At 43.1% G+C, this 27,253-nt stretch overlaps 1 protein-coding gene across 5 annotated transcripts in view; it reads right to left on the bottom strand.

Moving 5' to 3' along the window:
* ATF6 (activating transcription factor 6) overlaps positions 1-27,253 on the bottom strand; it is a 153,981-nt gene that overhangs the window by 122,470 nt on the left and 4,258 nt on the right. For 4 of the 5 annotated variants that reach the window (XM_040359721.1, XM_040359723.1, XM_040359724.1 and 1 more), the window contains exons 2-4: positions 19,790-19,869; positions 5,452-5,533; positions 4,454-4,557 (exon numbers count right to left, since the gene is read on the bottom strand). In XM_040359721.1, coding sequence (XP_040215655.1) covers positions 4,454-4,557; positions 5,452-5,533; positions 19,790-19,869 — 266 coding nt within the window. The remainder of the gene's footprint in view (positions 1-4,453; positions 4,558-5,451; positions 5,534-19,789; positions 19,870-27,253) is intronic. The other variant, XM_040359722.1, reaches the window with a different exon arrangement.

Raw genomic sequence — 27,253 nt, 5'->3', positions numbered from 1 at the left:
CACAGGTTCCCCACTTGCAGAGCAAGAGGCCCAATCTTCCCCCATCTCCGTGGGTATTGTAGTAGACCTTCAGGGACCGGGGTCCTTAATAGGAACACCACACCCCTGGACCTATACAGCACCCTGGCAGCAGGAACATTTAGTCCTTGGAAGGCCCAAAGTCCTGGAACCCAGAGTCCAGTCCTCCGAGGGAGAGACGTTATAGGCAAAACCCCATCCTTGATCCGGGGGCCCAGGTACCGTCCACTTTGGACGGATCCGGTTAGCCTGCCAAGGTCCCAAGGACGTAGAGGCATAGCTATTCAAATGTGACCAACACCTAAGACACTGGCGAAAAAACTGAGGTACTCCTGTTATGGGCGGGGGTTATATAGGGAGGGGACTTCCTGTTTGGGAGTGCCAGTGTCCATCACCTGAAGGTAGACTATATAACCCACATAGTAATGGCTATGCTGCTCTGTGTCCCGTGATGTACGATAAAGAAAATAACATTTTCTTTATACATCATGGGACACAGAGTTAGGCCAATATTTATTACCTACTGGGATATCCCAGAGCAATAACCTTGAGAGGGAGACACCCTGCCAAACAAAGATAGCCATCAGACCTTATACTGCAGCCCACAGTACAATGTGGCTGAAAGCTGAATCCTCGGCTGCTCGAACATCCACTTGATAAAATTTTGTGAACGTATGCACTGAAGACTAAGGCCTAGTACACACGAGAGGATTTATCCGCGGATACGGTCCACCGGACCGTTTCCGCGGATAAATCCTCTCGAGGATTTGGATCCGATGGAGAGTACTCACCATCGGATCGAAATCCGCGCCGAAATCCCCTCGCGATGACGTGTCGCGCCGTCGCCGCGATGATGACGCGGCGACGTGCGCGACGCTGTCATATAAGGAATTCCACGCATGCGTCGAATCATTACGACGCATGCGGGGGATTCATTCGGACGGATTGATCCGGTGAGTCTGTACAGACCAGCGGATCAATCTGTTGGGATGGATTCCAGCGGATAGATTTTAAAGCATGTCTTCAAATTTTTATCCGCTGGAAATCCATCCCAGGGAATAAAAATCCGCGGAAACAGATCCGCTGGATTGTACACACCAGGGGATCTATCCGCTGGAGCCGGTCCGCGGATCAATTCCAGCGGATGGATCCTCTCGTGTGTACGGGGCCTAAAGGATGAGCTTGGGCGTGTTCGCAACACCACATGCAGAGACCACCAGGAAGTCGGCACTGCAGATATAGACAAATAAACTCTGACTGCCCGGACAATGTCCAAAGAATGCAGTCGTTTCTCTTCTTCTGAACGAGGCTGAGAGAAAAAAGAAGGCAAAACAATGTCCTGATTTAAATGAAAGGCCGACACCACTTTTGGCAAAAGAGATGGGACAGGTCATGGTGAAGGATCAAGCATGGCTTCCTGCACGAAAGGGCTGAGGCGAGGAGATGGCCATCAGGAAGGCTAGCTTGCGTGACAGCAAGTCTAATGGAATTTCCTCAATAGGTTCAAATGGTTGTTCCTGTAACACAGACCGCACCAAATTTAAGTCCCAAAAACACATAGGGGACCTAATGGGGCCCCCCCCCCCATTAGGTCCCCTATGTGTCTTTGGGACTTAAATTTGGGGGGGGAGCAAACAAGTTGCCCTTTGCATAAACGTTTTGGACCAGCAAATGGGAGGCTAAAGGACTTTGTAAGAATAATGACAGGGGCGAAACATGATCTCTAATGGTACTCAAAGCCAATCTGATTTCCACAGACAACTATAGAAAAGAGAAAAATTTTCCCAATCACGTAGTTACGTGGATTTTCTGGCTTCCCACCAAGCAATATAAAAAATAAAAAAAAAGTCTTCCAGGCCTTATTATCAAACTGAAAATCCGCAGGAAAGGATAGTAGGAGTTTACGATTGACAAAACAAGGAGGGCTGACTTAAAGTGCTTCTAAAGCCTCAAGGATTTTAACCACTTAAGACCCGGACCAATATGCAGGTTAGGGACCTTGCCCCTTTTTGCGATTCCGCACTGCGTTACTTTAACTGACAATTGCACGGTCGTAAGACGTGGCTCCCAAACCAAAATTGGCGTCCTTTTTTCCCCACAAATAGAGCTTTCTTTTGGTGGTATTTGATCACCTCTGCGGTTTTTATTTTTTGCGCTATAAACAAAAATAGAGCGACAATTTTGAAAAAAAAACAATATTTTTTACTTTTTGCTATAATAAATATCCCCCAAAAATATATAAAAAAAAAAAATTCTCAGTTTAGACCGATCACAATAAGTGTTTATCGGTTGGTTTGCGCAAAATGTATAGCGTTTACAAAATAGGGGATAGTTTTATTGCATTTTTATAATTTATTTTTTATTTTTTACTACTAATGGCGGCGATCAGCAATTTTTTTCGTGACTGCGACATTATGGCGGACACTTCGGACAATTTTGACACATTTTTGGGACCATTGTCATTTTCTCAGCAAAAAATGCATTTAAAATGCATTGTTTACTGTGAAAATGACAATTGCAGTTTGGGAGTTAACCACAGGGGGCACTGATGGTGTTATGTGTGACCTCATGTGTGTTTACAACTGTAGGGGGGTGTGGCTGTAGGTGTGACGTCATTGATTGTGTATCCCTATAAAAGGGATCACACGATTGATGACGCCGCCACAGTGAAGAACGTTCTTCAGCTCCGGGGACCGATCGCGGGACTCCAGCAGCGATCGGGTCCCGGAGCTTCAGGCCGGGTCGCGGGCGCGCGACCCCACGGCTGGGCTTAAAAAGCCACGTACGTGGATGTGCCATTCTGCCGACGTATATCGGCATGAATGGGGTCCTTAAAGTGGAGGTTCCACCTATCTAACAACTTAACCTTAAACACAGGGGCATAGTTAGCCTAAAAACCGTTCGCCAAACAAAAAAATTTAAAACGTTTGTTTACCTTTCTTTATGGTCTGTGAAGCAGGCACTTCCTGGTCTGTCTGAGTGGGGCTGGGCGTGTCTATTTCTTTCCAGCATAGGGCTTCAGAATGCCAGGAGCTAAGATGGAAACGTCCATCGCTGTATTTTATAAAGTTTACTTTCTGATGAATTAAGAATGCTGGCGCCTAGATTCCTGGGACGGGTGAGTACATTATTGTACATGTACTAAGCGGGAGAAAGGATTTTTTTAAAAAAAAAATGAATTTCGGGGGAACCACCCCTTTAAGTGGTTAATATCACTTTAATGACATTTCTACATGAACGAATGAGGGGTTCATGGAAGGAGGTCATATGTTGCACTACACATCCAACAAAAACAAAGGTTGTTTTTGAATTGTCAAGGGGCTATGTTAAAACCTAAAACTAACCCCACCAATCATTTAGAACCAAAGAAAGTTCCCATGTTTGCCTCAGATCTGCAAATGCCATGGTGCTGGACATGTGATCAGCTCTGACAAGTTGATAGCACAAGTCAAAATGAAAAAGTTACCATTCATGGCATGCCTTGAATGTAACGGTTCTTGAAAACCATTAAACTGATGTGTTTATTTCCTTATTTAGGCCGGATTCACACTTGTTCGTTGCAGTTCTCAATCAGCTGTTCAGCGGTTCCTTTGCGTTTTAGCTGTGGATTTGATGACCTTGGAGAGGGGAGGGAAGTCTTGCCGCTGTTATCATGAGGGGAAACGCCACGCCAATTTTTTAATAAAAAAACAGCATGGGTTCCCCTCCATGAGCATACCAGGCCCTTAGGTCTGGTATGAATTTTAACGGAAACCCCTACTCCGAAAAAACGGCATGGGGGTCCCCCCAAATTCCATACCAGACCCTTATCCAAGCACGCAGCCCGGCCCACCCCAAAGCACCTACCCCCCTACCCTACTCTGGTATGGATTTTGGGGGCCCCCCCAAGCCGTTTTTTCAGCGTAGGGGTTCCTGTTAAAATCCATATCAGACCTAAGGGCCTGGTATGTTCATGGAGGGGAACCCATGCCTTTTTTTTCGTTTAAAATTTGGCGTGGGGTTCCCCCTCATGATCACTGTTCAGAACGCAACACATGTGCAAATCAGATGCGTGCCCATAGAAAGATAATGGGCTAAATTCGCACCCGAGCCGCACAGCAATGCCTAGAAAATGCACATGTTTTTTGGGCAATGCACAGTGCGAATGCATCGCACATATGTGAACCAGTCTCATTAAATTTAATGTATTATGTTATAATGTTAAGCCGCAACCAATTCGCATAGGTGTGAACCCGGCCTTATACTTTTTTTTTCAAGAAGGCAATCCTGTACATCCTACGATTCTAGAAGAGGGCTTTTTGGTTACTTGGGGTCTCCTCACCATAACATGATTAGTTATTTTGTCTCATTTATAGTGCATGAAAATAATTTAATAGTAAACACCTGCTAGAATATTAACATATGCATGCAGATAACATTGCAACAAACTCCTTACCGGCACAAACTGTGATGAAGAGGATGGTGAATCAATAGACAGAGGAGACTGAACAGAACAGCTGGAAGATGCACAAGACAAGGGATCCGGATTGTTCCAATCTTCTATAAAGAAACGACATGCGTAATTCACAAGCCTGGTATTTCACGTTTTAGTGTTATTTCCACACCTTAGTTACTTCATACTGCTAATTTTTTAAATCACAAAGACGCATCACACACTTTAATTATTCATTTGTATTTAATGGTATTCTACCACTGCCAGCAGGGCTGAACAAAAAAAAAAACCCTGACAGCTCTGAAGGAGTTGCTGTACTAACAATGTGATGTTAGTATAGCGATCTCCCCTGATGTGCTATTGTGTTCGCACACACACCCCAAGCCAGAACACTTCAGCCAGTGCTCTCAGTCATTGGCTGAGAGCACTAATTAGGAGACGATTGTCAGACCTGTTTCGGTCATGCCCCATCCAACCGTCTACAGTACACACAGGCCTAACGTTTGTCGGTTTTCTATTGAACCGGCCGATGCCGCCTGACATTTGGCATGTGTGTATTAGGCTTAGGAGGGGGGAGGTGAGAAGACACGCACCTCAGTAAATGTACTAAAAAGGTACACTTTCAAATGGTTTTAATTGCCATTTCATTACTAATCATCAGGCCGGCAAACAAACACTATGCGATAATAGTGACAGATCCATTTCATGGAAACACCTGGAACTACCAGTTGGAAATAAAATTAAAATGGGGGGGGGATAAAAATAAATACAAATTTAATAGAAGCCAAAAAATTAAAAATAAACCGTCATCACATCAAATAACTAGTAGGCTATATATTATGTTTTTGTTCTTGGATTTAGTTGCATGCATCAATAATATAATATAGGTATGATTTTATAACTATTCCAACATTCAATGAATGAAAAAAGAAATTCTTACTTACACATTACATATAAAATTTTCAGCTATACATTTTTCAAATAAAATATAAACTTCATACCTGTAAAGCATTGCTCATTCAGTTGCTGAGAATTCCAAGACATTAGGTCTGTAGTAAAGTCCAAATTATCAAAATTGTCCGCCTGTAAAAAATGCAAAAAAGCCATTTTACTGACCCTTAAAACAATGTTAGACAAAACCTGATTACTGTCCATATGGGGGAAAATGAAACAGGCTGGTTACATTAGTTGTAAGCAAAAGGTTTTAGTTCTGGTTGTAGTATGATCATTACACAGTGGCCAAACATGCTCTTATGCTGTAATATAGACCAAACATCATTAAATGCATTCCAAGTAATGGTTAAACTGTATCACTAGGCAAAAATTTAAGTTTTGGATAAAGTGAGAAAAGGCATTTTACTACTACTGTCCGAGATCCCATCAGGAAAATGTACCACTCTATAATGATCACAAAGATGACCACCTATCACTAAGAGTGCTGAGAAATCCAAAGTTGTAGAATTGTCCCCAACAAGTGGGGCAACTGAGGCATCCATGACAGGAAGTGAAGGAAAGTTCCCTTCCAGAGTACAAAAACACTGTCAGGGTTTAAACCTTTCCTACTCTAGCCAAAACCTTATATTTACATTTTCATAGAGTACATTTTATGTGCAACACTTGCTGGGGGGGGGTGATTACCTCTCATGGAAATCACAGTAGCCCTCCCGGTAATGCTTTAGGGCTCTTTCACACATGCGGACCGTATGTCCGCTTTTTCATCCATCTGTTTACGGATGAAAAAGGGACATTCATTGATCCCAATGAGATTGCGGGTGTCAGCAGAAAAACATCCGCTGACACCCGATCTCATCTGGGTCCGCAATCCTCAGATTCTGCAGACGGAGGAAAACCCTATTTATCCATCCGTCTGCAGATCGGATTGGGTGAACACGGACAGATGGTCTGTATTCATCTGATCCCCCCATAGGGGAGAGCAGGGATCTGACAGGGCGGTCCCTGCACAGTGTGCGGGGACCACCCTGTCATCCACCGGCTCAGCGGAGCGATCCCCGATAAGCAAGCGGAGGTTCACAGGGCGGATCATCACGGATCCGTCCCGTGTGAAAGAGGCCTTACTCTCGATTCTCCAGTCAGAAGGATTGCAGCTTCTTGGTTCAGGCATCCTTTAGGCCAGAATCTATTTCCTAGACTGAGATCTGACTCTGAGATAATTAACTAAAACCTGATGTTTGTACCAGTTTGTTTGGGTCCACAAACGTATGACACAGATCAGCCGCATCCTGCAACTACTCACACTATAGCTTGCTACAAAATAAAACAACCACTGAGGGAGAGGAAACTTAAAGCGGTAGTTCACCCCCCCCCGACACGATTTTACCATCGAGACAGGCATTGTAGCGCGAGCTACAGTATGCCTGTCCCGATTTTTTTAACCCCGGACTCACCTTGTAATCGGAGATCGTATTTTTCGGCTCCCGCGGGGAATGGGCGTGCCTATGGAGAGGAAGGATGATTGACGGCCGGCCCTGGCACGTCACTCTCCCCGAAGACAGCCGGAGTAGGTCTCGGCTCTTCACGGCGCCTGCGCACAGGCTATGCGCACGCGTCGTGAAGACCAAGCCTATTTCGGCTATTTCCGGAGAAGCGTGACGCGCCAGAGCCGGCCGTCAATCATCCTCCGTCTCCATAGGCACGCCCATTCCCCGGTATCTTCGATCTACGCGTACAAGGTGAGTACGGGGGTAAAAAATTCGGGACAGGCATACTGTAGCTCGCGCTACAATGCCTGATTTTATGGTAAAATAAAAAAAAAATATATATTTTTCGTCGATAGGGTGAACCCCCGCTTTAATGCTTACTTTAGCCTGCAGCCGACATCGTCCCCCCTAATCATAGGCACCTAACTGGAGATCAGGGATTTCTTTTTTTTTTTTTAAAAAGGACACTTCACACAAATGATTTCATAGAGATTTAGACTTTGTGCTTTTTTTGTTTTAAGACTGGAAGAGAATATAAAATGATTAAAACTCAGATCTATATGTCTATTAGTAGTGGTTGTTGAATGCTTCAGGGTGTCAGTGTCTGCACTGCAGGGATCTGTGGCTTCACCCTCCAGCTGGTACATCACTATTGTGTCCTGTGACAACATAGCAGCCATCAAAGTACAGCATGGACATCCTGCCTGACACACCCAAAAGTATCAGGCTTCTTTCACACTATGGATTGTATGTCCGTTTTATAACATCCGTATTACACCTATTAACGGACGTTTATTAACGGATTTAATAACGGATACATACGGATAAATATTTTACCATTCTTCCTTTATTGAAAACGGATAATGTTTATCCGTATATATCCGTATACATCCGTTATATCATTCCTTTCTAACGTCCGTTAATAAAAATCATTTCACCCTTTCTTGAAGTCCAGCTCCAGAAGTCGCATGGATATTCAGGGGAACCCCGCCGTCAATTTAAAACAAAAAATGACGTGCGGTTCCCGGTAAATATCCATAACCAGACCCTTCAGGTCTGGTATGGATATTCAGGGGAACCCCGCCGTCATTTTAAAACAAAAGTGACGTGCGGTTCCCGGTAAATATCCATAACCAGACCCTTCAGGTCTGGTATGGATATTCAGGGGAACCCCGCCGTCAATTTAAAACAAAAATGACGTGCGGTTCCCCCTAAATATCCATAACCAGACCCATTATCCGAGCACGTTGACCTGGCCGGCCGCAGAAAAGAGGGGGGGACAGAGTGCGGCCCCCCCTCTCTCCTGAACCGCACCAGGCCACATGCCCTCAACATGGGGAGGATGTCCCCATGTTGATGGGGACAAGGGTCTCATCCCCACAACCCTTGCCCGGTGGTTGTGGGGGTATGCGGGCGGGAGGTTTATCAGAATCTGGAAGACCCCTTTAACAAAGGGGACCCCCAGATCCTGACCCCCCCCCTGTGTGAAATGGTAATGGGGTACACTGTACCTCTACCATTTCACGAAGGAAGTAAAAAGTATTGTAAAAAAACACACTGACACAAAAGAATAAAGTCCTTTATTTAAAAAAAAAAAAAAAAAAAAAACTCCAGCGCTGAAAAATCCACTCGTTCCCGGCTTCCAGCGTTGTCCTGATCCTGCGACGGGTGCGGGTGATCTCCCGCGATGAGAAGATCCAGCGTCGGGTGATCTCCGCTCCGGCGATGTGAAGATCCATCCAGCGCAGCATCCCGGACCTCCTCTCACCGCTGGGCACAGCCCAGCGAATGAGCGGCTGAAGCGGTGACATTTCTTATATAGAGGAGGCAGAGCCACCCGTCACGTGACCCTGCCCCCTCTGACGTACCCTCTGCTACGTCACTGGGGAAGACCATGAAGAGGAAAGACCTTTCCTCTTCATGGTCTTCCCCAGTGACGTAGCAGAGGTACGTCAGAGGGGGCAGGGTCACGTGACGGGTGGCTCTGCCTCCTCTATATAAGAAATGTCACCGCTTCAGCCGCTCATTCGCTGGGCTGTGCCCAGCGGTGAGAGGAGGTCCGGGATGCTGCGCTGGATGGATCTTCACATCGCCGGAGCGGAGATCACCCGACGCTGGATCTTCTCATCGCGGGAGATCACCCGCACCCGTCGCAGGATCAGGACAACGCTGGAAGCCGGGAACGAGTGGATTTTTCAGCGCTGGAGTTTTTTTTTTTTTTTTTTTTAAATAAAGGACTTTATTCTTTTGTGTCAGTGTGTTTTTTTACAATACTTTTTACTTCCTTTGTGAAATGGTAGAGGTACAGTGTACCCCATTACCATTTCACACAGGGGGGGGGGGGGTCAGGATCTGGGGGTCCCCTTTGTTAAAGGGGTCTTCCAGATTCTGATAAACCTCCCGCCCGCATACCCCCACAACCATCGGGCAAGGGTTGTGGGGATGAGACCCTTGTCCCCATCAACATGGGGACATCCTCCCCATGTTGAGGGCATGTGGCCTAGTGCGGTTCAGGAGAGAGGGGGGGCCGCACTCTGTCCCCCCCTCTTTTCTGCGGCCGGCCAGGTCAACGTGCTCGGATAATGGGTCTGGTTATGGATATTTAGGGGGAACCGCACGTCATTTTTGTTTTAAATTGACGGCGGGGTTCCCCTGAATATCCATACCAGACCTGAAGGGTCTGGTTATGGATATTTACCGGGAACCGCACGTCATTTTTGTTTTAAATTGACAGCGGGGTTCCCCTGAATATCCATGCTCAGTAAAATTAACGTCCGTTAACATAACGGACATTTACAGAGACATTTACTAACGTCCATGTGCCATAGACTTCAATGTTAAAATATAACGGACGTTAATATATCCGTTACTTGCAACGGACAAATAATTTACAAAAAATAGTGCAAGACCCGTCACATATTCCGTTATAACTAACGTCCGTATGTTATAACGGACTATTACGGATCTTTACGGAACATAAAAAAATCCCATAGACTTTAATGATATTTTATAAAGGACGTATAACTTCCGTTTTTTAACATTATCTGACGGATTTTAAAACGGATTATTAAAACGGATTTATTTTGTAGTGTGAAAAGGGCCTCAGATCGCTTTTTTCTCAGCTGCTGCAATGGGACAGGAGGTCTCCCTAAAGAGCAATGAAAACCTAATTCAGTTTAAAGGAAAACAAATATATATATATATATATATACACACACATACACACACATATATACATACACACACACACAGTGTTTGACAAATTTGCTTGGAATCTAGGAGCCAGCTAAAAAAGTTAGGAGCCAGAAAACGCACCCCGTCCCGACGAGCTTGCGCGCAGAAGCGAACACATACGTGAGCAGCGCCCGCATATGTAGACGGTGTTCAAACCACACATGAGGTATCGCCGCGATTGGTAGAGCGAGAGCAATAATTCTAGCCCTAGACCTCCTCTGTAACTCAAAACATGCAACCTGTAGATTTTTTTAAACATCGCCTATGAAGACTTTAAAGGGTAAAAGTTTGTCGACATTCCACGAGCAGACGCAATTTTGAAGCGTGACATGTTGGGTATGAATTTACTCGGCGTAACATTATCTTTCATAATATAAATAAAAATGGGGATAACTTTACTGTTGTCTTATTTTTTAATTTAAAAAAGTGTAATTTCTTCACAAAAAAGTGCGCTTGTAAGACCGCTGCGCAAATACGGCGTGACAGAAAGTATTGCAACGATCGCCATTTTATTCTCTAGGGTGTTAGGATAAAAAATATCTATATTGTTTGGGGGTTCTAATTAGAGGGAAGAAGATGGCAGTGAAAAATGACATTAGAATTGCTGTTTAACGTGTAATGCTTGACTTGTAATACCAACGGCCACCACCAGATGGCGCCAGCTCACATCTGGTGGTAATAACTTGTAATACCAACGGCTCACCACCAGATGGCGCCAGCTCACAAAAAGCCCACCTTCCAAGCCAAGTCGCCAGGACACTATTTCTAGTCGCCATGGCGATCGGGATTTGTCGAGCCCTGAGAGGATAGATAGATAGCATATATATATATATATATATATACACACACACACACACACACACACATCTGCTGAATTTGGGATTGCAGACGTAGAGCTGAAAACAAAAAGGCAGGTGCTGGGTACTTATCTGCAGTAAAATGAGAAGGTTTTTGTAACCATTAAAAATTTGAATCCACAATACTTCTATAAAAATGAAACATTTATAACAGACTTCAGCAAACTAAAACAACCAGGCTACTATTTTGCCTTAAAGTAGAACTATACACAGTTCCCAGAAGGCAGCGTGCCCCATTCACAAGGAGGAGGATGCAGAAGAATACCCACCGCGGATAAGGCAGATTGGGAACATCCGCATAGCAACAGGTATTTCGGGTGAGTACAAAATGTATTTATTTTTTGCAGCATTTTCCTGTAATTTTATTTTCAGGGTGGAACTCCACTTTAATGGTGGCTCAGACAGCAATAAAAATGGTCAGGTGTTTTAATCCCTCTCCACCCCATCCAAAACAAGTTTTGCCTTTAGTTATTCTTTAAAAGTTGTAACTGGAAGTCAATGAAAATATGATTTAAATGGCTCCTTTCACACTGGGGTTCCTTTTAGCATTTTAGAGCTAATAGCACCTGTAAAGCACCTCTCATGTCTCCCCAGCACTCAAGCTTTCACACTAGGTCAGTATGCTGGAAACCGGTAGACTGCAGACAGGTCCGTTAGTTTCTAGTTGGCTTCCATTAACTTTTACTGCGGGTATCTCTAGTGCCAGGGAAGCACCGCCTAATGTAAGCAAGCTATTGTTAACTTGTGGCATGTTTTAATTAAAATAATATTACACTATTGGTCCTCCTTTGTCTTCTATCCCCCATGGGTAACCGTGTTGGAGAGGAAAGCCAAATATAGAAACTAACGGACCGGGGGCGCATGCGCGGCGCGATGCTGACAGGACTCGCCTGAGCTCAGCTCCGTCGCACCCGGTCCTTTTGGCACATTTTCCCGGGGCTAATCAGCACGGATCGCGGCGAAATTCACTAGCACCCCCGTGGGAACTAAGAGTGCATGCCACCAGCGAAGGGGAAGCGTTTTAAAAGACCCCAGCACTGCCTCACTAACTTTCTCCTGGACATGGAGCAGAGGAGCGGCAAAGCGTCCCAAGATGGCGCCGGCGGCCTCACATGGGGAGGGGGAGAGCAGACCTCACTACAGCCCAGCACTAAAGACAACCGTGAGTACAACTCCCCTCTGTCTAAGGCAGATCTGGATGAGAGTCTCACTTCCATATATATTAAATTAGTAGAGAAAATAGAGAGAGAGGTGCATAAATCCACTACTGCCCTCTCACATGAGATAGCCAGCATAGGCACTCGCACTGATCTTCTGGAGACCAAACATGACGAACTTTCACTGGCACATAACGACCTAAGAAAGGACTTTGAAAACCTGGCAGATAATTTTGCCTTTATGCAGGCACAGGTTGAAGATTTGGACAACAGAAATCGCCGCCAAAACATCAGGCTGCGTGGGGTCCCAGAGTCTGTTACAGATCTAATGCCTGCAGTATCTAAAATCTTCCATGATCTCCTCCCAGACAAGCCTTTAACTGCATTTGCATGTGACAGGATTCACAGAGCCCTTCGTCCAAAACCCACCGCTGATAACCCCCCTAGGGACATTATCATGTGCATGAAGGACTTTTTGATTAAAGAGGATATAATGAGAGCATCCAGAAATACCCCCAATATTTCATTTGAGGGTAAAAGAATCCAGATATACCCAGATATCTCTCCTGCCACGCTGGATAGGAGACGTCGGATGAAAGAGGTCACCTCTGTTTTACAAGCAGCCAGAATAAGATATCGTTGGGGATTCCCTTTTAAGCTCACAATACCCCACAATGGCTCCACATACACTGTATACAATGTGATTGAAGGCAAGGAGCTTCTGATAAAATTGGGCCTGCTGACACAGGACCCCCACGCCCGCCCACCAGCCACACCAAGGCCCTCACCTATTTGGTCCACCCCTTCCACCAGGCGCAACCAGAGGGATCAAAGGAGACTGACCAATTCCTTTCCAAATCATCATATCTGACATCCCTAGTTCTCCATGAGATGTGTACTAATTTTTCTTGTTTTGTTTTTGGAAGTTCTTAAGGGGTGACTTTCCTACGGGAAATATGACAGATGTTTGTGTCCCTGGGAATTTTTTTTTTTTTTTTTTTTTTTTTTTTTACAGAGCTACCCCCTCCTTCCCGCTCCCCAAGTTCTTGACATCTTTCCTGGGACTCTCATCAATCTCACCCTGATCCGCTTACCCCATCTGGCCGGTGTGTGGTTCGGCTTCATGGCCTTACATACACACTCACCGAAGGAACTGAGACAATTCCGCCAACCCCCAGGAACGGGCCGCGGTGTTGCCCAACATGCTCAGTCAATCCCCTGATGTCCAAACATATTTTGGTTTTTTTTGGGGTGATAGTATAATAGGGTATAATAGGGTATAATTCACAAACAGTTTTATATGTTTATGCATACCCTTCTCTTGCAGATCATATGTTTATTATTGGGAGTTCTTGAGGGGTAATTTCTCTGTGAAAGAGTGACAGATGTTCCCTCCTTTTTTTTTTTTTTTTGTTTTCCCAACAACCTCCAAGAACGTGCCAATATTTAACCTAACATGCTCAGATAATCTCCTAATGTCCACAAATTTCTTAATCACTTATGGGGAGAATGTATGATAGCCTGTAATTCTCAGGCTGTACTATCTGTATACCCTTCTCTTACAGATCATTTGTTATTGATTATACATGCTAACACCATGCACTAAGCTAACTCAGCGTATTGTAATGTATGCTTGTTTTTTTTCTGCCTTTTTTTCCCCCAAGGACCGGGGGCATCCACCGTTGCTTGATTGACCCCACTCCTGCCCAGAGACTCGATTGCGGCACTTTTGATATTGCAGCACCCGAGTCTGCTGCAGGATATGGACCCCTTTTTGGTCCTTCATATTTTCTGTTTTTTACAGGTTAGTTTTGACAGACTTTTTCCTGTCCCACTGATGCTAGTATGCATCAGAATTGTTTATCTTTCCAAGGCTTTTTGGGCCTATAGTTACATAGCAATTTCAAATTATAAATATGAGTTCACATTGGTTCTCAATGATATGTATGCTCTTACAGCTCTGTATCCAACTTACTTGAATATTGGTGAAATCATCAGACCTCCAACACACAATGGGGGAATTATGTTGACGCCCCTTTTTATACTTAATCAATGTTCTGGCTCAGGACGCAGTGGGGAACCAATCTATTATTCTATCACTACAGTGAGTGTGGTATCGTGTACTACTCAGTTGATAGTATCAGTGAAATCACAAGATGGGCCTTAAAATAATATCACACAACACAAATGGCTTTAATTCCCCCAATAAACGCAAGAAAGCATTCCAACAATATAAAAGACTAGGGGCAGATATAATTCTGCTCCAAGAAACACATTTTGCCACCTCTGGCCATCCTAAATATTTTCACAGATCATACAATCAGGTCTACTTTACCACTTTCACTAACAAAACTAGAGGGGTTGCAATATTTATCCGCAACTCAATAATCTTTGACATTCATCACATCTTTAAAGACCCCGATAGTAGATACATCATCCTCAAAGGGAGAGTAAATAACAGAGACGTCACTATCGCATCGGTATATGCCCCTAATGATACCCATACTTCCTTCTTCACAAAATTTTTCGACACGATAGACAAATATCATTCCCCACATCTGGTGATTGGGGGCGATTTCAACCTGGCAGCTCATCCAGTTCTGGACAGAAGCAAGATATCCCCCCACACCAAATCGTTCTCTAAGACAATCAGTCGTCTCATTAATAAGATGCAGTTGATTGATTCTTGGAGAGCCCATAACACAGGCATCAAAGCTTACACACATTATTCACATCCACATGACTGCTACGCCAGGCTGGACTATATATTTTGTACCCTTACTCTCATGGCAAACTCCACACAAGCACAAATCTACCCCTGCTCATGGTCAGACCATAATATCACATCTTTTGACACCTCTTATATTGGACTTGCCCCTTCCCCTTTCAATTGGCGTCTTAATGACTCTTTACTTACTGACCCTACATTTATTTCGGCTATCTCTAACCACATAGACAACTATTTCACTGAAAATGTAAACGATGAAACAGCGCCTTCCACAATATGGGTTGCCCACAAAGCGGTCCTGAGAGGCCACATAATTAATATAGCAGCTACCAAAAACAAAGAAAGACAAGCTGACATTAAAAGACTCACTAGAGACCTGCACCACCTATACAACAAACTGCAACACTCTACTACTCCCCTTATTACTCAGGAGATACAGGAGAAGAGGCGGGCCCTTGATTTGATCTTATCAGCCAATGCAGAGAAGTCCCTTAGATTCTCCAGGGCCAAGTTCATGCTTTACAGTAATACCACCTCGGCGATGTTTGCCAGGAAACTTAATCAGGACTGTAAACCCACGCATATCTATAAACTGAGAAACAGTAAAGGCGACTTGGTCACCCATCCACAAGAGGTTCTTAAAATTTTTACCTCCTTCTATAAGGAACTCATGTCGGATCCTGGGGAAGCTCCGGGAGGTGCGTCTAAGTCATGGTTTGAGGCTCTCAGTATTCCCTCCCTGACACAACAACAAACTGACTCCCTCAACTCCCCCTGCACAATCGAGGAAATAACCCAAATTATTAAATCCCTTAAGACCTCTACTGCCCCTGGCCCCGATGGATTTACATCCTCATATTATAAAAAATTTGCCCCACTTTTAGCCCCCAACCTTGTGAGGTTGTTTAACTACATCCTCGAAGGTAACAACTTTCCCAACGAGATGCTTTTGGCAAATCTATCTCTCATTCCCAAACCAGACAAAGACCATACTCTCCCTCAAAATTTCAGGCCAATATCAGTATTGAACAATGACCTTAACCACTTGCTTACTGGGCACATAAACCCCCTTCGTTCCCAGGCGAAATCTCAGCGTCCGGCACTGCGTCGCTTTAACTGACAATTGCGCGGTCGTGCGACGTGGCTCCCAAACAAAATTGGCGTCCTTTTTTCCCCACAAATAAAGCTTTCTTTTGGTGGTATTTGATCACCTCTGCGGTTTTTATTTTTTGCGCTATAAACAAAAAAAGAGCAACAATTTAAAAAAAATATATATTTTTTTTACTTGTTGCTATAATAAATATCCCAATTTTTTTTAAAAAAACTATTTTTTTTCTCAGTTAAGGCCGATACGTATTTTTCGACGTATTTTTGTAAAAAAAAAAAAAAAAATCACAATAAGCGACTGGTTTGCGCAAAAGTTATAGCGCCTACAAAATGGGGAACAGAATTATGATTTTTTTTATTATTTTTTTTTTTACTAGTAATGGCGGCGATCTGCGATTTTTATTGGGACTGGGATATTGCGGCGGACGTATCGGACACTTTTGACACAAATTTGGCGCCATTCACATTTATACGGCGATCAGTGATATAAAAATGCACTAATTACTGTATAAATGTGACTGGCAGTGAAGGGGTTAACACTAGGGGGTGAGGAAGGGGTTAACTGTGTAGCCTGGGTGTGTTATAACTGTGTGGGGGGAGGGGGGTGACTGGGGGAGGGGACCGATGCTGTGTCCCTGTGTACAAGAGACACAGATCGGTCTCCTCTCCTCTCACAGCACGTGGAGCTCTGTGTTTACACACAGAGCTCCACGTTCCTGCTGTCACCTACCGTGTCACCGACGATCGCGTGTACCCGGCGGACATCGCGGCCGCCAGGTACACGCATCGGGTCTTCGGCGATGCGTCGGGACAGTTTTTACCCGCCGCGCGCCACCCAGTGGCGCGCGCGGGTAATGCACACAAAGGCCGTTTTTAAACGGCCACTTGGCACTTGAGAGCCGCGCTGCGGACGTATTTCGTCTATAGCGCGGATCTCAAGTGGTTAAATTATTCGGTCGAATTCTTGCGGATAGACTCGCAAAGGTGATCTCTCCACTCATTCATATTGACCAATCTGGCTTTATCCCTAATAGACAGATAACGGATAACATCAGACTAGTGATGAACATTATACAGGATGCCAACCTACATTACCGCCAAACATGCCTACTTAGCCTAGACATACATAAGGCTTTTGATAGTGTTAGCTGGACATACATGAACAATCTCCTGCCCAGGTTCGGAATCTCAGGCCAATTCCTCCAAGGCTTTAATGCTCTTTATCAAGCCCCCCAAACCCGTATTAGGATCCCGGGATATAATTCGGATTTCTTCCCTCTAGGCAGAGGCACTAGACAGGGCTGCCCCCTATCACCACTCCTCTTTGCTCTGGCTATAGAACCCCTTGCCCAAGCCATAAGAACCAATCCTGACATAAGAGGATACTCCAAAGAGAATATAGAATCCAAAATTAGTCTTTACGCTGACGATGCGTTGCTTTACATCACAGACCCTCATATTTCTATCCCGGTCCTTCTGAGGGAACTGAATATGTTTCACGACATTTCGGGCCTCAAGATAAACTTAAGTAAATGCTCAGCCTTGCCCATTAACATCCCACAAAACACCCTTAATATACTTCAAGCCAACTTCCCTTTTTCGTGGAACTCACGCTCAGTGAAATACTTGGGGGTTAATGTCACTCCTAATTACAATGACTTATTCAAACTTAATTACATTCCCCTTTTCAACCATGTTAGTTCCCTCCTTGGTACCTGGTCCACCTACAATATTTCTTTCCTGGGCAGAATCTGTGCAATCAAAATGAACATTATCCCCAAAATCCTATACTATTTCCGTACTCTCCCAATCAACATTCCCAAATCCAAATTAGAATCCATCCAAAGGCTCATCAACAAGTTCATATGGGCAAACAAAAAACCCAGATACAGCTACGCTCTACTACATAGAACCCTTCCCAATGGAGGGCTAGGCCTCCCTAATTTGTGGAAGTACTTCTTAGCAGCCAGACTCTCCCAAATATCACAGTGGTTCTCTCCCTCTCAGGATATCCCCTGGATTAAATTTGAAACATCCTCCATCCTCCCCTTCCATCTCCAGGGTATATTATGGTCCAACAACGTCCTATACAGAAAACTACGCAAACTCAATTTGATAGTGGCACATATGCTTCAATTATGGCTTAAAATTAAGGACATATTCATATTATCTTCCCCTATCTCGCCACTCACCTCATTCCTTGGGGATCCCAGATTAGCCCCAGCATTTAATGATAGATCCTCATTTTCAAGCTGGATAAACTCCAATAAGACCACACTAGGATCCTTACAATATAAATGGGAATTCAGGCCCTTTGAGGCTCTTCAGAGGATAGATGGTATTCCCCTTACAGAGCTTGAAAGATATCTTCAGATAAAAGAATTTTTTTCCACACACTTCTCCCTCTCTACCCAACCTACTAACACATTATTCGAGAGAATATGTCTCTCCACATCTAGAGATAAAGGGATGATTTCAAGAATTTATCAATACCTTAATGAACTCTCTACCCCTGACAAGTCACAGCCAATGTTGCATTGGGAAGCTGAAATAGGACTTAACTTCACTTCTGACACCTGGAAAGATATGTCGGAGAACCTCCGTAAAAGCAACAGAGCGGCCTCCTTCAGAGAAACCCCATTAAAACTATTCTGTAGATGGTACCTTACACCTGCCAAAATTCACACGTATTATCCCTTAGTCTCCCCAAACTGTTTCAGAGGTTGCCAGTTGGAGGGCACATTACTACATATCTTCTGGAGCTGCCCCCATATGACTCAAATTTGGAAAGATGCATCACACAGATTTGAAAGCTCCTCAAAACACACATTCACTCTCACCCCCCAAGTTTGCCTATTGTACGCTAATATCCCTGATGTCCCTCCCCCATGTGGCAGACTGTTTCACTCCCTCTGCAGCTCCATACAGTGGATGATTGCCCTTAATTGGAAAACAGATGCTTTGCATTGGTCACAGGTACTAGATAGGATGGAGCTGCTAAGACTATCCGATAGAATCTACCACACACTTAATGATACCTTGCATGCATTTGACGACAAATGGTCGTACTGGTCGATTCCACAATAATTCCTATCTCACTCACAAGTTACAATATGATCAAACTTTTTTTTTTCTGTATCAATGATTCAATAAGTTACTGTGCCTCATGTAAGATTTGCATACTATGTTTTTTGTGTTGTTTTTTATTACACATCTTGAGACGATTTCATATATATTGTCTATGTTTATATCCATCTCAAATTGTACAATAAAACTTTTGTAAACAAAAAAAAAGAAACTAACGGACCTGTCTGCAGTCTAACTAAAAAGCAGGTCTGGGATCGCTAGGTCAGTATGCTGGAAAGAGGTAAAGAGGTCATGGAAATCTGGTGAGCGGGTTTCCCATAAAAACAAATTGCGTGATCTGGACTGTCAGCACATTTCTGAACCATTTTGAATCACCAAGCTGTTCGGCATATGAACTTTCTTGTTTTTGGTTATATTTAATCAACATATTGGTTTATACAGTATAATCACTGTTAATTCACTCCCATCATGTATATAACCTATGCTTTTTAGAATCACTCTGTATTGTTTTGGAATTGCTATTGTTTGTTATCACTCACAAGCAGTGTTCACTTAGCGCCCCCTATTTACATAGCCTAGTTTTTCACTAGATTTGGGGGGGGAGCAGATTTTGAAGTTTTTTAGGTTTCACATACTTGGCGCGAGATTCAATTATTTACATCCTTAGAGATATAGCCTATACCTAGTCCAAATGCTGCACTCATTTATTCAGTTTAAGATTATATACTTACAAAGATATTGCATTCGCCATCTTGAAATAAATCGTCATCAACATCAACTAAGCCGTTCAATTCATCAAACAGTGAAGAACCTTAAGGGGAAAAAAACAAAAAAGGGGGAGGATTTAAATCATTCACTGCGACTCCAAAAGGAAGATTCATTCTATCAAATTGTCTAGATCCCAAACCCCGGCCGGCTTCTGTGTTTTATCCGATGGCGTCCCCATCAGCACAGCAATGTCCCCATCAGCGGCGTCCCCATTAGGGATGATGGGGACATTGCTGTTCTGATGGGAACACCGCTGATGGGGACATCTGATGGGGCCAGATCTGTGTTGAAAGTTGCAGACTGATTTTATTTTTTTTCGACTCATATTAAAGGCCCAAGTTTATTTTGAATGTCTTTGCGTTGCTTTGCTAAAGTTTTTTTCTCTTTTGTTCGCAGTCATATCATGCTGATTACAAAAACGATCCATGTAAAATATATACATTTAATACATAACTGATTTTTTTTCCCGGCCCCCGAATACTTGTAAAATCTACAATGTGGCCCTCCTGTTGAAAAGTTTGGAGACCCCTGGTCTAGATGACCACCCACACAGGACAGAACAATTAATTGGATGTGATATTCAGATCCTCAAATGATAGCATGGAAGAACAGAAACCCTGACAAGAACGAGCGCGAGAAAGACAGCCGTGGACTTGTATTTGTCTTTTATACTTGTAGATGCTGACTTTGAGAAAATATATACAATAATAATAATAATAATAATCATCAGACCTATACAATGGCAATGCCTATTTCCTTTGCATAATTGGAAAAGATGCACAATTACTCTAGAGGGGAGTATGGTGGATCAACCTGCTTTCTTGAAAGCAAGGTGGATTTATTTTTTAGTGTAAACAAGCTCACTAAGCCAGAGAGATGGAGAAGATAGACATAGATAGAGACTCCTGTAAATTTGATCAGAGATGCTTGCCCGTGACCTCCTAAGAAACATATTGTTTAGGCACAGCATGCCGTATGAATTGGAACACATAATAAACATAGTGGGGGTTATGTTTTTTTTTTTGTTCTGAGGATTGAGAAAAAGCAGTAAACTATTTAGATTTTTTTTGAAAAAGAAACCACCTTGAGAAGAAACACACTGGAGTAAAATGCGATCACCAAGAAGGATGGAAGCATCAAACACCTGCTTAATTCTGAATGCCAGGGTTCTGATAAGTATTATCTATGTTCTCCATGAAACTCCTATAAAACTTACACATGGGAAAAACTGAAGCAAAAACATACTGTATGCCTCAAATAAAAAAAATAACTTACATCACAATCAACATTGTACCAAGTTTGATCCCTTTATTTGTTTAGGCCAACCATATACAGTTTTCATAGCATATATATATTTTCATGCAACATTGTGTGTGTGTGTATATATATATATATATATATATATATATATATATATATATATATATATATATATATATATATATATATATATATATATATATATATATCTCTGTGATTGTAATGATGAATTTCTTTCGTCCAACAATGACTGGATATATACTGAGTTTCCCTGAAGAAGCAGAGACTACTCTGCGAAACGTGTTGGGCTACTCTGCATCAATAAACTCAATCTATTCTTGCTGGAAACAAGTATCATTAGCAACTCTAGCTTTGTGCTATTGTTTACACTTTTTGATATCATGTTATCTATCTTCATGGAATTTTAATAATGTTTGTACAAAAAAAAAAAAAAAGCATAGCTACCTTGATTGTGTACTTACCTCAGTGACAGCCTCACACCCTTCAATGTCCTACCTTTTTAGCAGATAATCTCCTCTTTATGTGTTCTTAGTTGTATTTAGTCTTTTAACATGTCATTTTAGTTTTAGTCATCTGCTATTGTTTTGGTCATAGTCTTGACTAAAAATGCAATTTTAGTCCCATTTTAGTCATCTGCAATTGTTTTAGTCGTATTTTAGTGGAGTTGACTAAAAGCTCCAGTACAATTTAGTTGAATAAAATCATTTTAGTCAACTAAAATCTAAGGCCCTGTACACACGATCAGTCCAAACTGATGAAAACGGACTGAAGGTCCATTTCATCGGTTAACCGATGAAGCTGACTGATGGTCTGATGTGCCTACACACCATCAGTTCAAAAACCGATCTAGTCCAACGCGGTGATGTAAAACACAACGACGTGCAGAGAAAAATTAAGTTTAATGATTCCAAGCATGCGTCGACTTGATTCTGAGCATGCGCGGTTTTGGAACCGATGATTTTGCGTACTAACCATCGGTTTGGACCGATCGGTTAGGCGTCCATCGGACAAATTTTAAAGCAAGTTTTCATTTTTTGGACAGAAGGACAACTGTCCGATGGGGCCTACACACGGTCGGTTTGGACTGATGAAACGGTCATTCAGTCCGTTTTCATCGGATTGGACTGATCGTGTGTACAGGGCCTAATGTGTTTAGTGAATAGGCAGCCAGTTATCAGAGTATGCTAGAGAAGCAGCGTCAATCTAAGTGCAGTATGTGAAGCAGAAAGGAACATTTATTAGGTATTGCACTTACAGGATAAGACCAAGTAAATGGCATGTAAAAAGACACCAAGCAGTGAAGTCCCTCTGGATGGAGAGCCGAACATTTAGACCCCAATTGCTTTTTTTCCCTCATTTATTATTTTTTTTATCCTATTTTTTTAGACAGATCATTTTTTGGACAGATCATTTTTTTACATTATCTTTTACTTCTATATATTTTTCACCTTATGTTTTTATACTATAATTTCTTGCTGTTTATATCATAAATAAAAACCACCATTTATTTACTGTATTGCACCACTGGCATGTTCCTGCGGCTGCCACTCGCTGTGCCATTTCTGTGGTTATATACCTGGAGCCGATTCGCTGAGCCTTGCTATCCACAGGCACCACTGCCCCTATTTAACGTCAGCTGAGATGGCCACTCGGGAGGCTTGAGGAAGGAGCGTGCATGCTCTGAACGCGCGTCAAGACCACGTCTACTGTAGTTTCTCTGTCTCTGTGGTAATGCTCGCTCGCCACTGCCCCGAAGCACTGGAAACCACTGGCGCGGATGGTAACATGGGGCGCCGCAGAACCCAGCTCTCCATCCAGATTTCATTGCTTGGTCTCTTTTACATGCCATGTACTTGGTCTTCTCTTGTAAATGCAATACCTAATAAATGTTCCATTTTGCTTCACATACTGCACTTAGATTGGTGCAGCTTCTCTCCCATCCAAAGTTCATGAGGGTAAATGTCCCTGCCTCAAAATTTTTGTTTTTGTCCGTTAACAAAAAGCAAATTGATTTTCGTCATTGCACAAAAATGTGTATATGTATTTTTCGTTTGTACAGGTCGCTGACATTTTTTTTTATGAAATTTACATTGGCTGCGACTACTTACGCATACTGTGATTTATTTACCAGTAAACAAAATTCTGCCTTCTTCATTACCAAGAGCCCGCCTGCACATTGTGTGCAGTAGAGGGCATTAGGGAAATGCCGACATCAATAAGAACAGATCTTCCAACAGCCGCCCGAGAAGAATTTAACAAGCCTGACGAAGGCTACAGAAACAAGGTTTAAAAACACAACATGCTAATGGAAAAATATTAAATCCACTGTGGTTCAAAGTTTAACAAGAAACCAAACACGAAAAATGTCCAGGTGGTGAAAACTTTTTATAGGAACATTAACCACTTAGCTGGCCATATGCCAGTTTTAACAACTGTATTGCAGGGGCAATGAGAATATTGCACATAAAACTACATGTATTGCATCAGCAGAAGTAAAGTGCAACTTCATCAGCTGAGATATTGGATCACTGATTGATTTAACCACAAGGAGAGGATATCTGTCCCAGTCACCAACCTAGTGGCATGATCCCGTCCTTTAGTGAGCAAGGCTGACCTTTCTTGTTGTATAACAAGGAGATCAATGCAATCTGAGTGGCAAGTGCAAAATTTTTATATGAGAATGTGGGGACATGATCGGGAAAATTCTTCTGTTGTCAAGACACAAGAACCTTCCTCACTCTTATAAGGATGAATTATGAATATATTACTTTGGACTGAGCACTTATTAACGCAGGGTTTGACAAATTTGCTTGGAATCTAGGAGCCAGCTAAAAAAGTTAGGAGCCAGAAAACGCGCCCCGTCCCGACGAGCTTGCGCGCAGAAGCGAACACATACGTGCGCAGCGCCCGCATATGTAAACGGTGTTCAAACCACACATGTGAGGTATCACCGCGATTGGTAGAGCGAGAGCAATAATTCTAGCCCTAGACCTCCTCTGTAACTCATAATCGTTCACAATATAAAAAAAAAATGGGGATAACTTTACTGTTTTATTTTTTAATTAAAAAAAGTGTATTTTTTCCCCAAAAAAGTGCACTTGTAAGACCGCTGCGCAAATACGGCGTGACAGAAAGTATTGCAGCGATCGCCATTTTATTCTCTAGGGTGTTAGAATTAAAAAATATATATAATGTTTGGGGGTTCTAATTAGAGGCAAGAGGATGCCAGTGAAAATAGTGAAAAATAACATTAGAATTGCTGTTTAACTTGTAATGCTTAAAGCGGGGGTTCACCCAAAAATACATTTTTAACATTCCATTCAGCCGAGTTGTCCTAATGACAATCGGCAGTCCCCCCCCCCCCCCCCCGTACATACCGTATTTTCACCGCCGCTTCCGGGTATGTCTTCTGCGGGACTATTCGTTCCTATCTGATTGACAGGCTTCCTTCCGCGCTCTATACGGCGCCTGCACACCGACGTTCGGCTTCTTTTGGCAACTCGTGACGCGCAGTATGCGACGGTCGGAGGCCAATCAATTAGGAACGCCCAGAAGACACACCCGGAAGCGGCGGTAAAAATACGGTATGTACGAAAAAAACCAAAAAAAAAAACAGCCGATTGTCATTAGGACAACTCGGCTGAATGTAATGTTAAAAATGTATTTTTTGGGTGAACCTCCGCTTTAACTTGTAATACCAACGGGCCGGTCACCACCAGATGGCGCCAGCTCACACAAGGAAGAGCTGGTGACTTCACCTTCCAAGCCAAGTTGCCAGGATGCTATTTCTAGTCGCCATGGCGACCTGGCGACCGGGATTTGTCAAGCCCTGATATATACCATCTCTATTTGTCCTGTTTAACATTATCATTCAAAGTAAAGAAAATCCCAAACTATGGGTTGTCACCAGAAAGAGAGACATCTTCCAATGGTGAAATTAATTCTTTAATTTGTGGGGATTTACTCTCACTTCCTATTTGGCTATGGGATGGAAAGTGAGGGAAAATCTCCAAAAATGGGGCACAGATAGCAAAAAATATATTATATATATATATATATATATATATATATATATATATATATATATATATATATATATATATATATATATATATATATATATATATATATATATATATATATATATATATATATAAATATAGGTGCATTATAATCCTCCCCTACTCTATCCTTTAGTTCTACTTTAACTTGCAGGGATTTGCCCTCACTTCCTGTTTTGGTGATGGCACAGGAAGTAAACAGAAATCTCCCCAATGGGACACAGATAGCAAAAAAACCCTCCCTTTCTCTATCCAAAATGGCAACAGATTAATGCAATGTATGGCGCATACGTGAGACGACACACATGATGTCTTGCACACGCCGCAATCTGTGAGCTGGGGCAGCACAAACATCATCAGTGGGTAGATACAGGGAACACGAACAAAGACAATTTTGATAATGGCAGCATGGGAAGAGGGCAACAGGCAATATAAAAAATTAACTAAAGTTTACATGGACTTATGCAAGTGTACTTGCTTAGCTACATACTTTTACTGTGTTGGCGGTTTTTAAAGGAGTGGGGAGCCGTCTTTAAGTAGCTTCCCTTTCTGTCATTTGCCAACAAAAAGGGATGTAAAATGTGTGTAGTACATATGTGTATGAGTTTCAACAAGTTTACAAGTGTTCTTCCTATGCAGTGCATTAGTGAGAAAGTATCCAATTGTAAACATTGTACATGCATTCTGTCTACGCTGTAAAAGGCAGCAAACCACATGGAGACTGTTCTATATTTGTCTATGCAAAGAAATTAATAGTCAAACCCTCCTATCCTTTACAGCAGGGGTCTCCAAACTTTCTAAAGAAATGGCCAGTTTACTGTCCTTCAGACTTTAGGGGGGCCGGATTGTGCCCACAGTGGAGTAAACAATGCCCAAGCTTTGGTATTAGCCAAAGACAAGCCAGCATCCCTGGAGACCTATTCCTGAAAATGCTAGCTGTCTGGCTTAGACTTCAGTCCGTTGTCACTTACTTGGTCTAGGAATTCAGACTCCAGGTCAGTGACACAAATCATGGAAGCCTGAGAGACGTGCCGTGTTCATATCTTTCACACATCTCTCAGAACTCCAGCCAAAACTAAAATTGCATGGATCATTACACATGTGCCTCAGTCACACCGCAATGCAACAGTGATGTGCAGAGGAAAGAAAGCAGCACAATGCATTTTTCTGCAGCACAACCCACCTCACCACAGCTCAGTTGTGGTGCAGAAACTTCATTTTGTGACCAGAAAAGAAAATAAAAGAAAAAAGTGATGCACTGAAATAGCACATCACACTGTGCATCACTGCCGGTACACAACAGGCACCAGCTTGTACACAAACCCTGCGGTGTAAAATAAACCCACGAAAAAACAATTAACACAGCGATCTCATGTTATTTATTGCTGTACTTTCTTGTACTATCATCATAAGAACTGATTGACTAATGTACAGCTCCTTCCACCCACACCCCCAGGGACTGCAGAAAGCCAAGGCTATATTTACACAGGCTGGAGAGAATCAGTGGATTATTGCAAGTGGACCGCGAAATGCTGCATGCACTTGGGGGTGAATGCACCCTAATACCAGGTCAAATTAGGTACCTATATGTTATAACCAAGGCCAAAGCCCCCCCCCCCCCCCATTTTGGATTGAGGAGAGAGGGTTATAACCCTTGTCATCTGCATTCCATTGGTGAGAATTCCTCCTCCCCCTCCAGGGACACTGTATTCTGACAGCACTTAGGCCTCGTACACACGGACAAATTGTCCAATCAAAAAACGGTCCGCCGGACCGTTTTCATCGGACATGTCCGCTTGGAGATTTCTGTCTGATGGTTGTACACACCATCAAACAGAAATCTGCGCGGACACGATACGCGTTGACGTGGCCGCGACAATGACGCGGCGACGTGCGTGGCCCTGGAAGGTCAATGCTTCCACGCATGCGTCGAATAACTTTGACGCATGCGTGGGCTTTCGGCCGAGCCGACATGTACGGTGAGTCTGTACAGACGACTGAACATGTCCGACGGACAGGCTTTCAGCGGTCATTTTTCTTAGCATGCTAAGAAACATTTGTCCGCTGGAAACCTGTCCGATCCGC

Source organism: Rana temporaria, chromosome 7 (assembly GCF_905171775.1).
Source record: "Rana temporaria chromosome 7, aRanTem1.1, whole genome shotgun sequence".
Classification (NCBI taxonomy): Eukaryota; Metazoa; Chordata; class Amphibia; order Anura; family Ranidae; genus Rana; species Rana temporaria.
The sequence above is the reverse complement of the archived record's forward strand: the minus strand, read 5'-3'. Positions and strand labels throughout refer to the sequence as shown.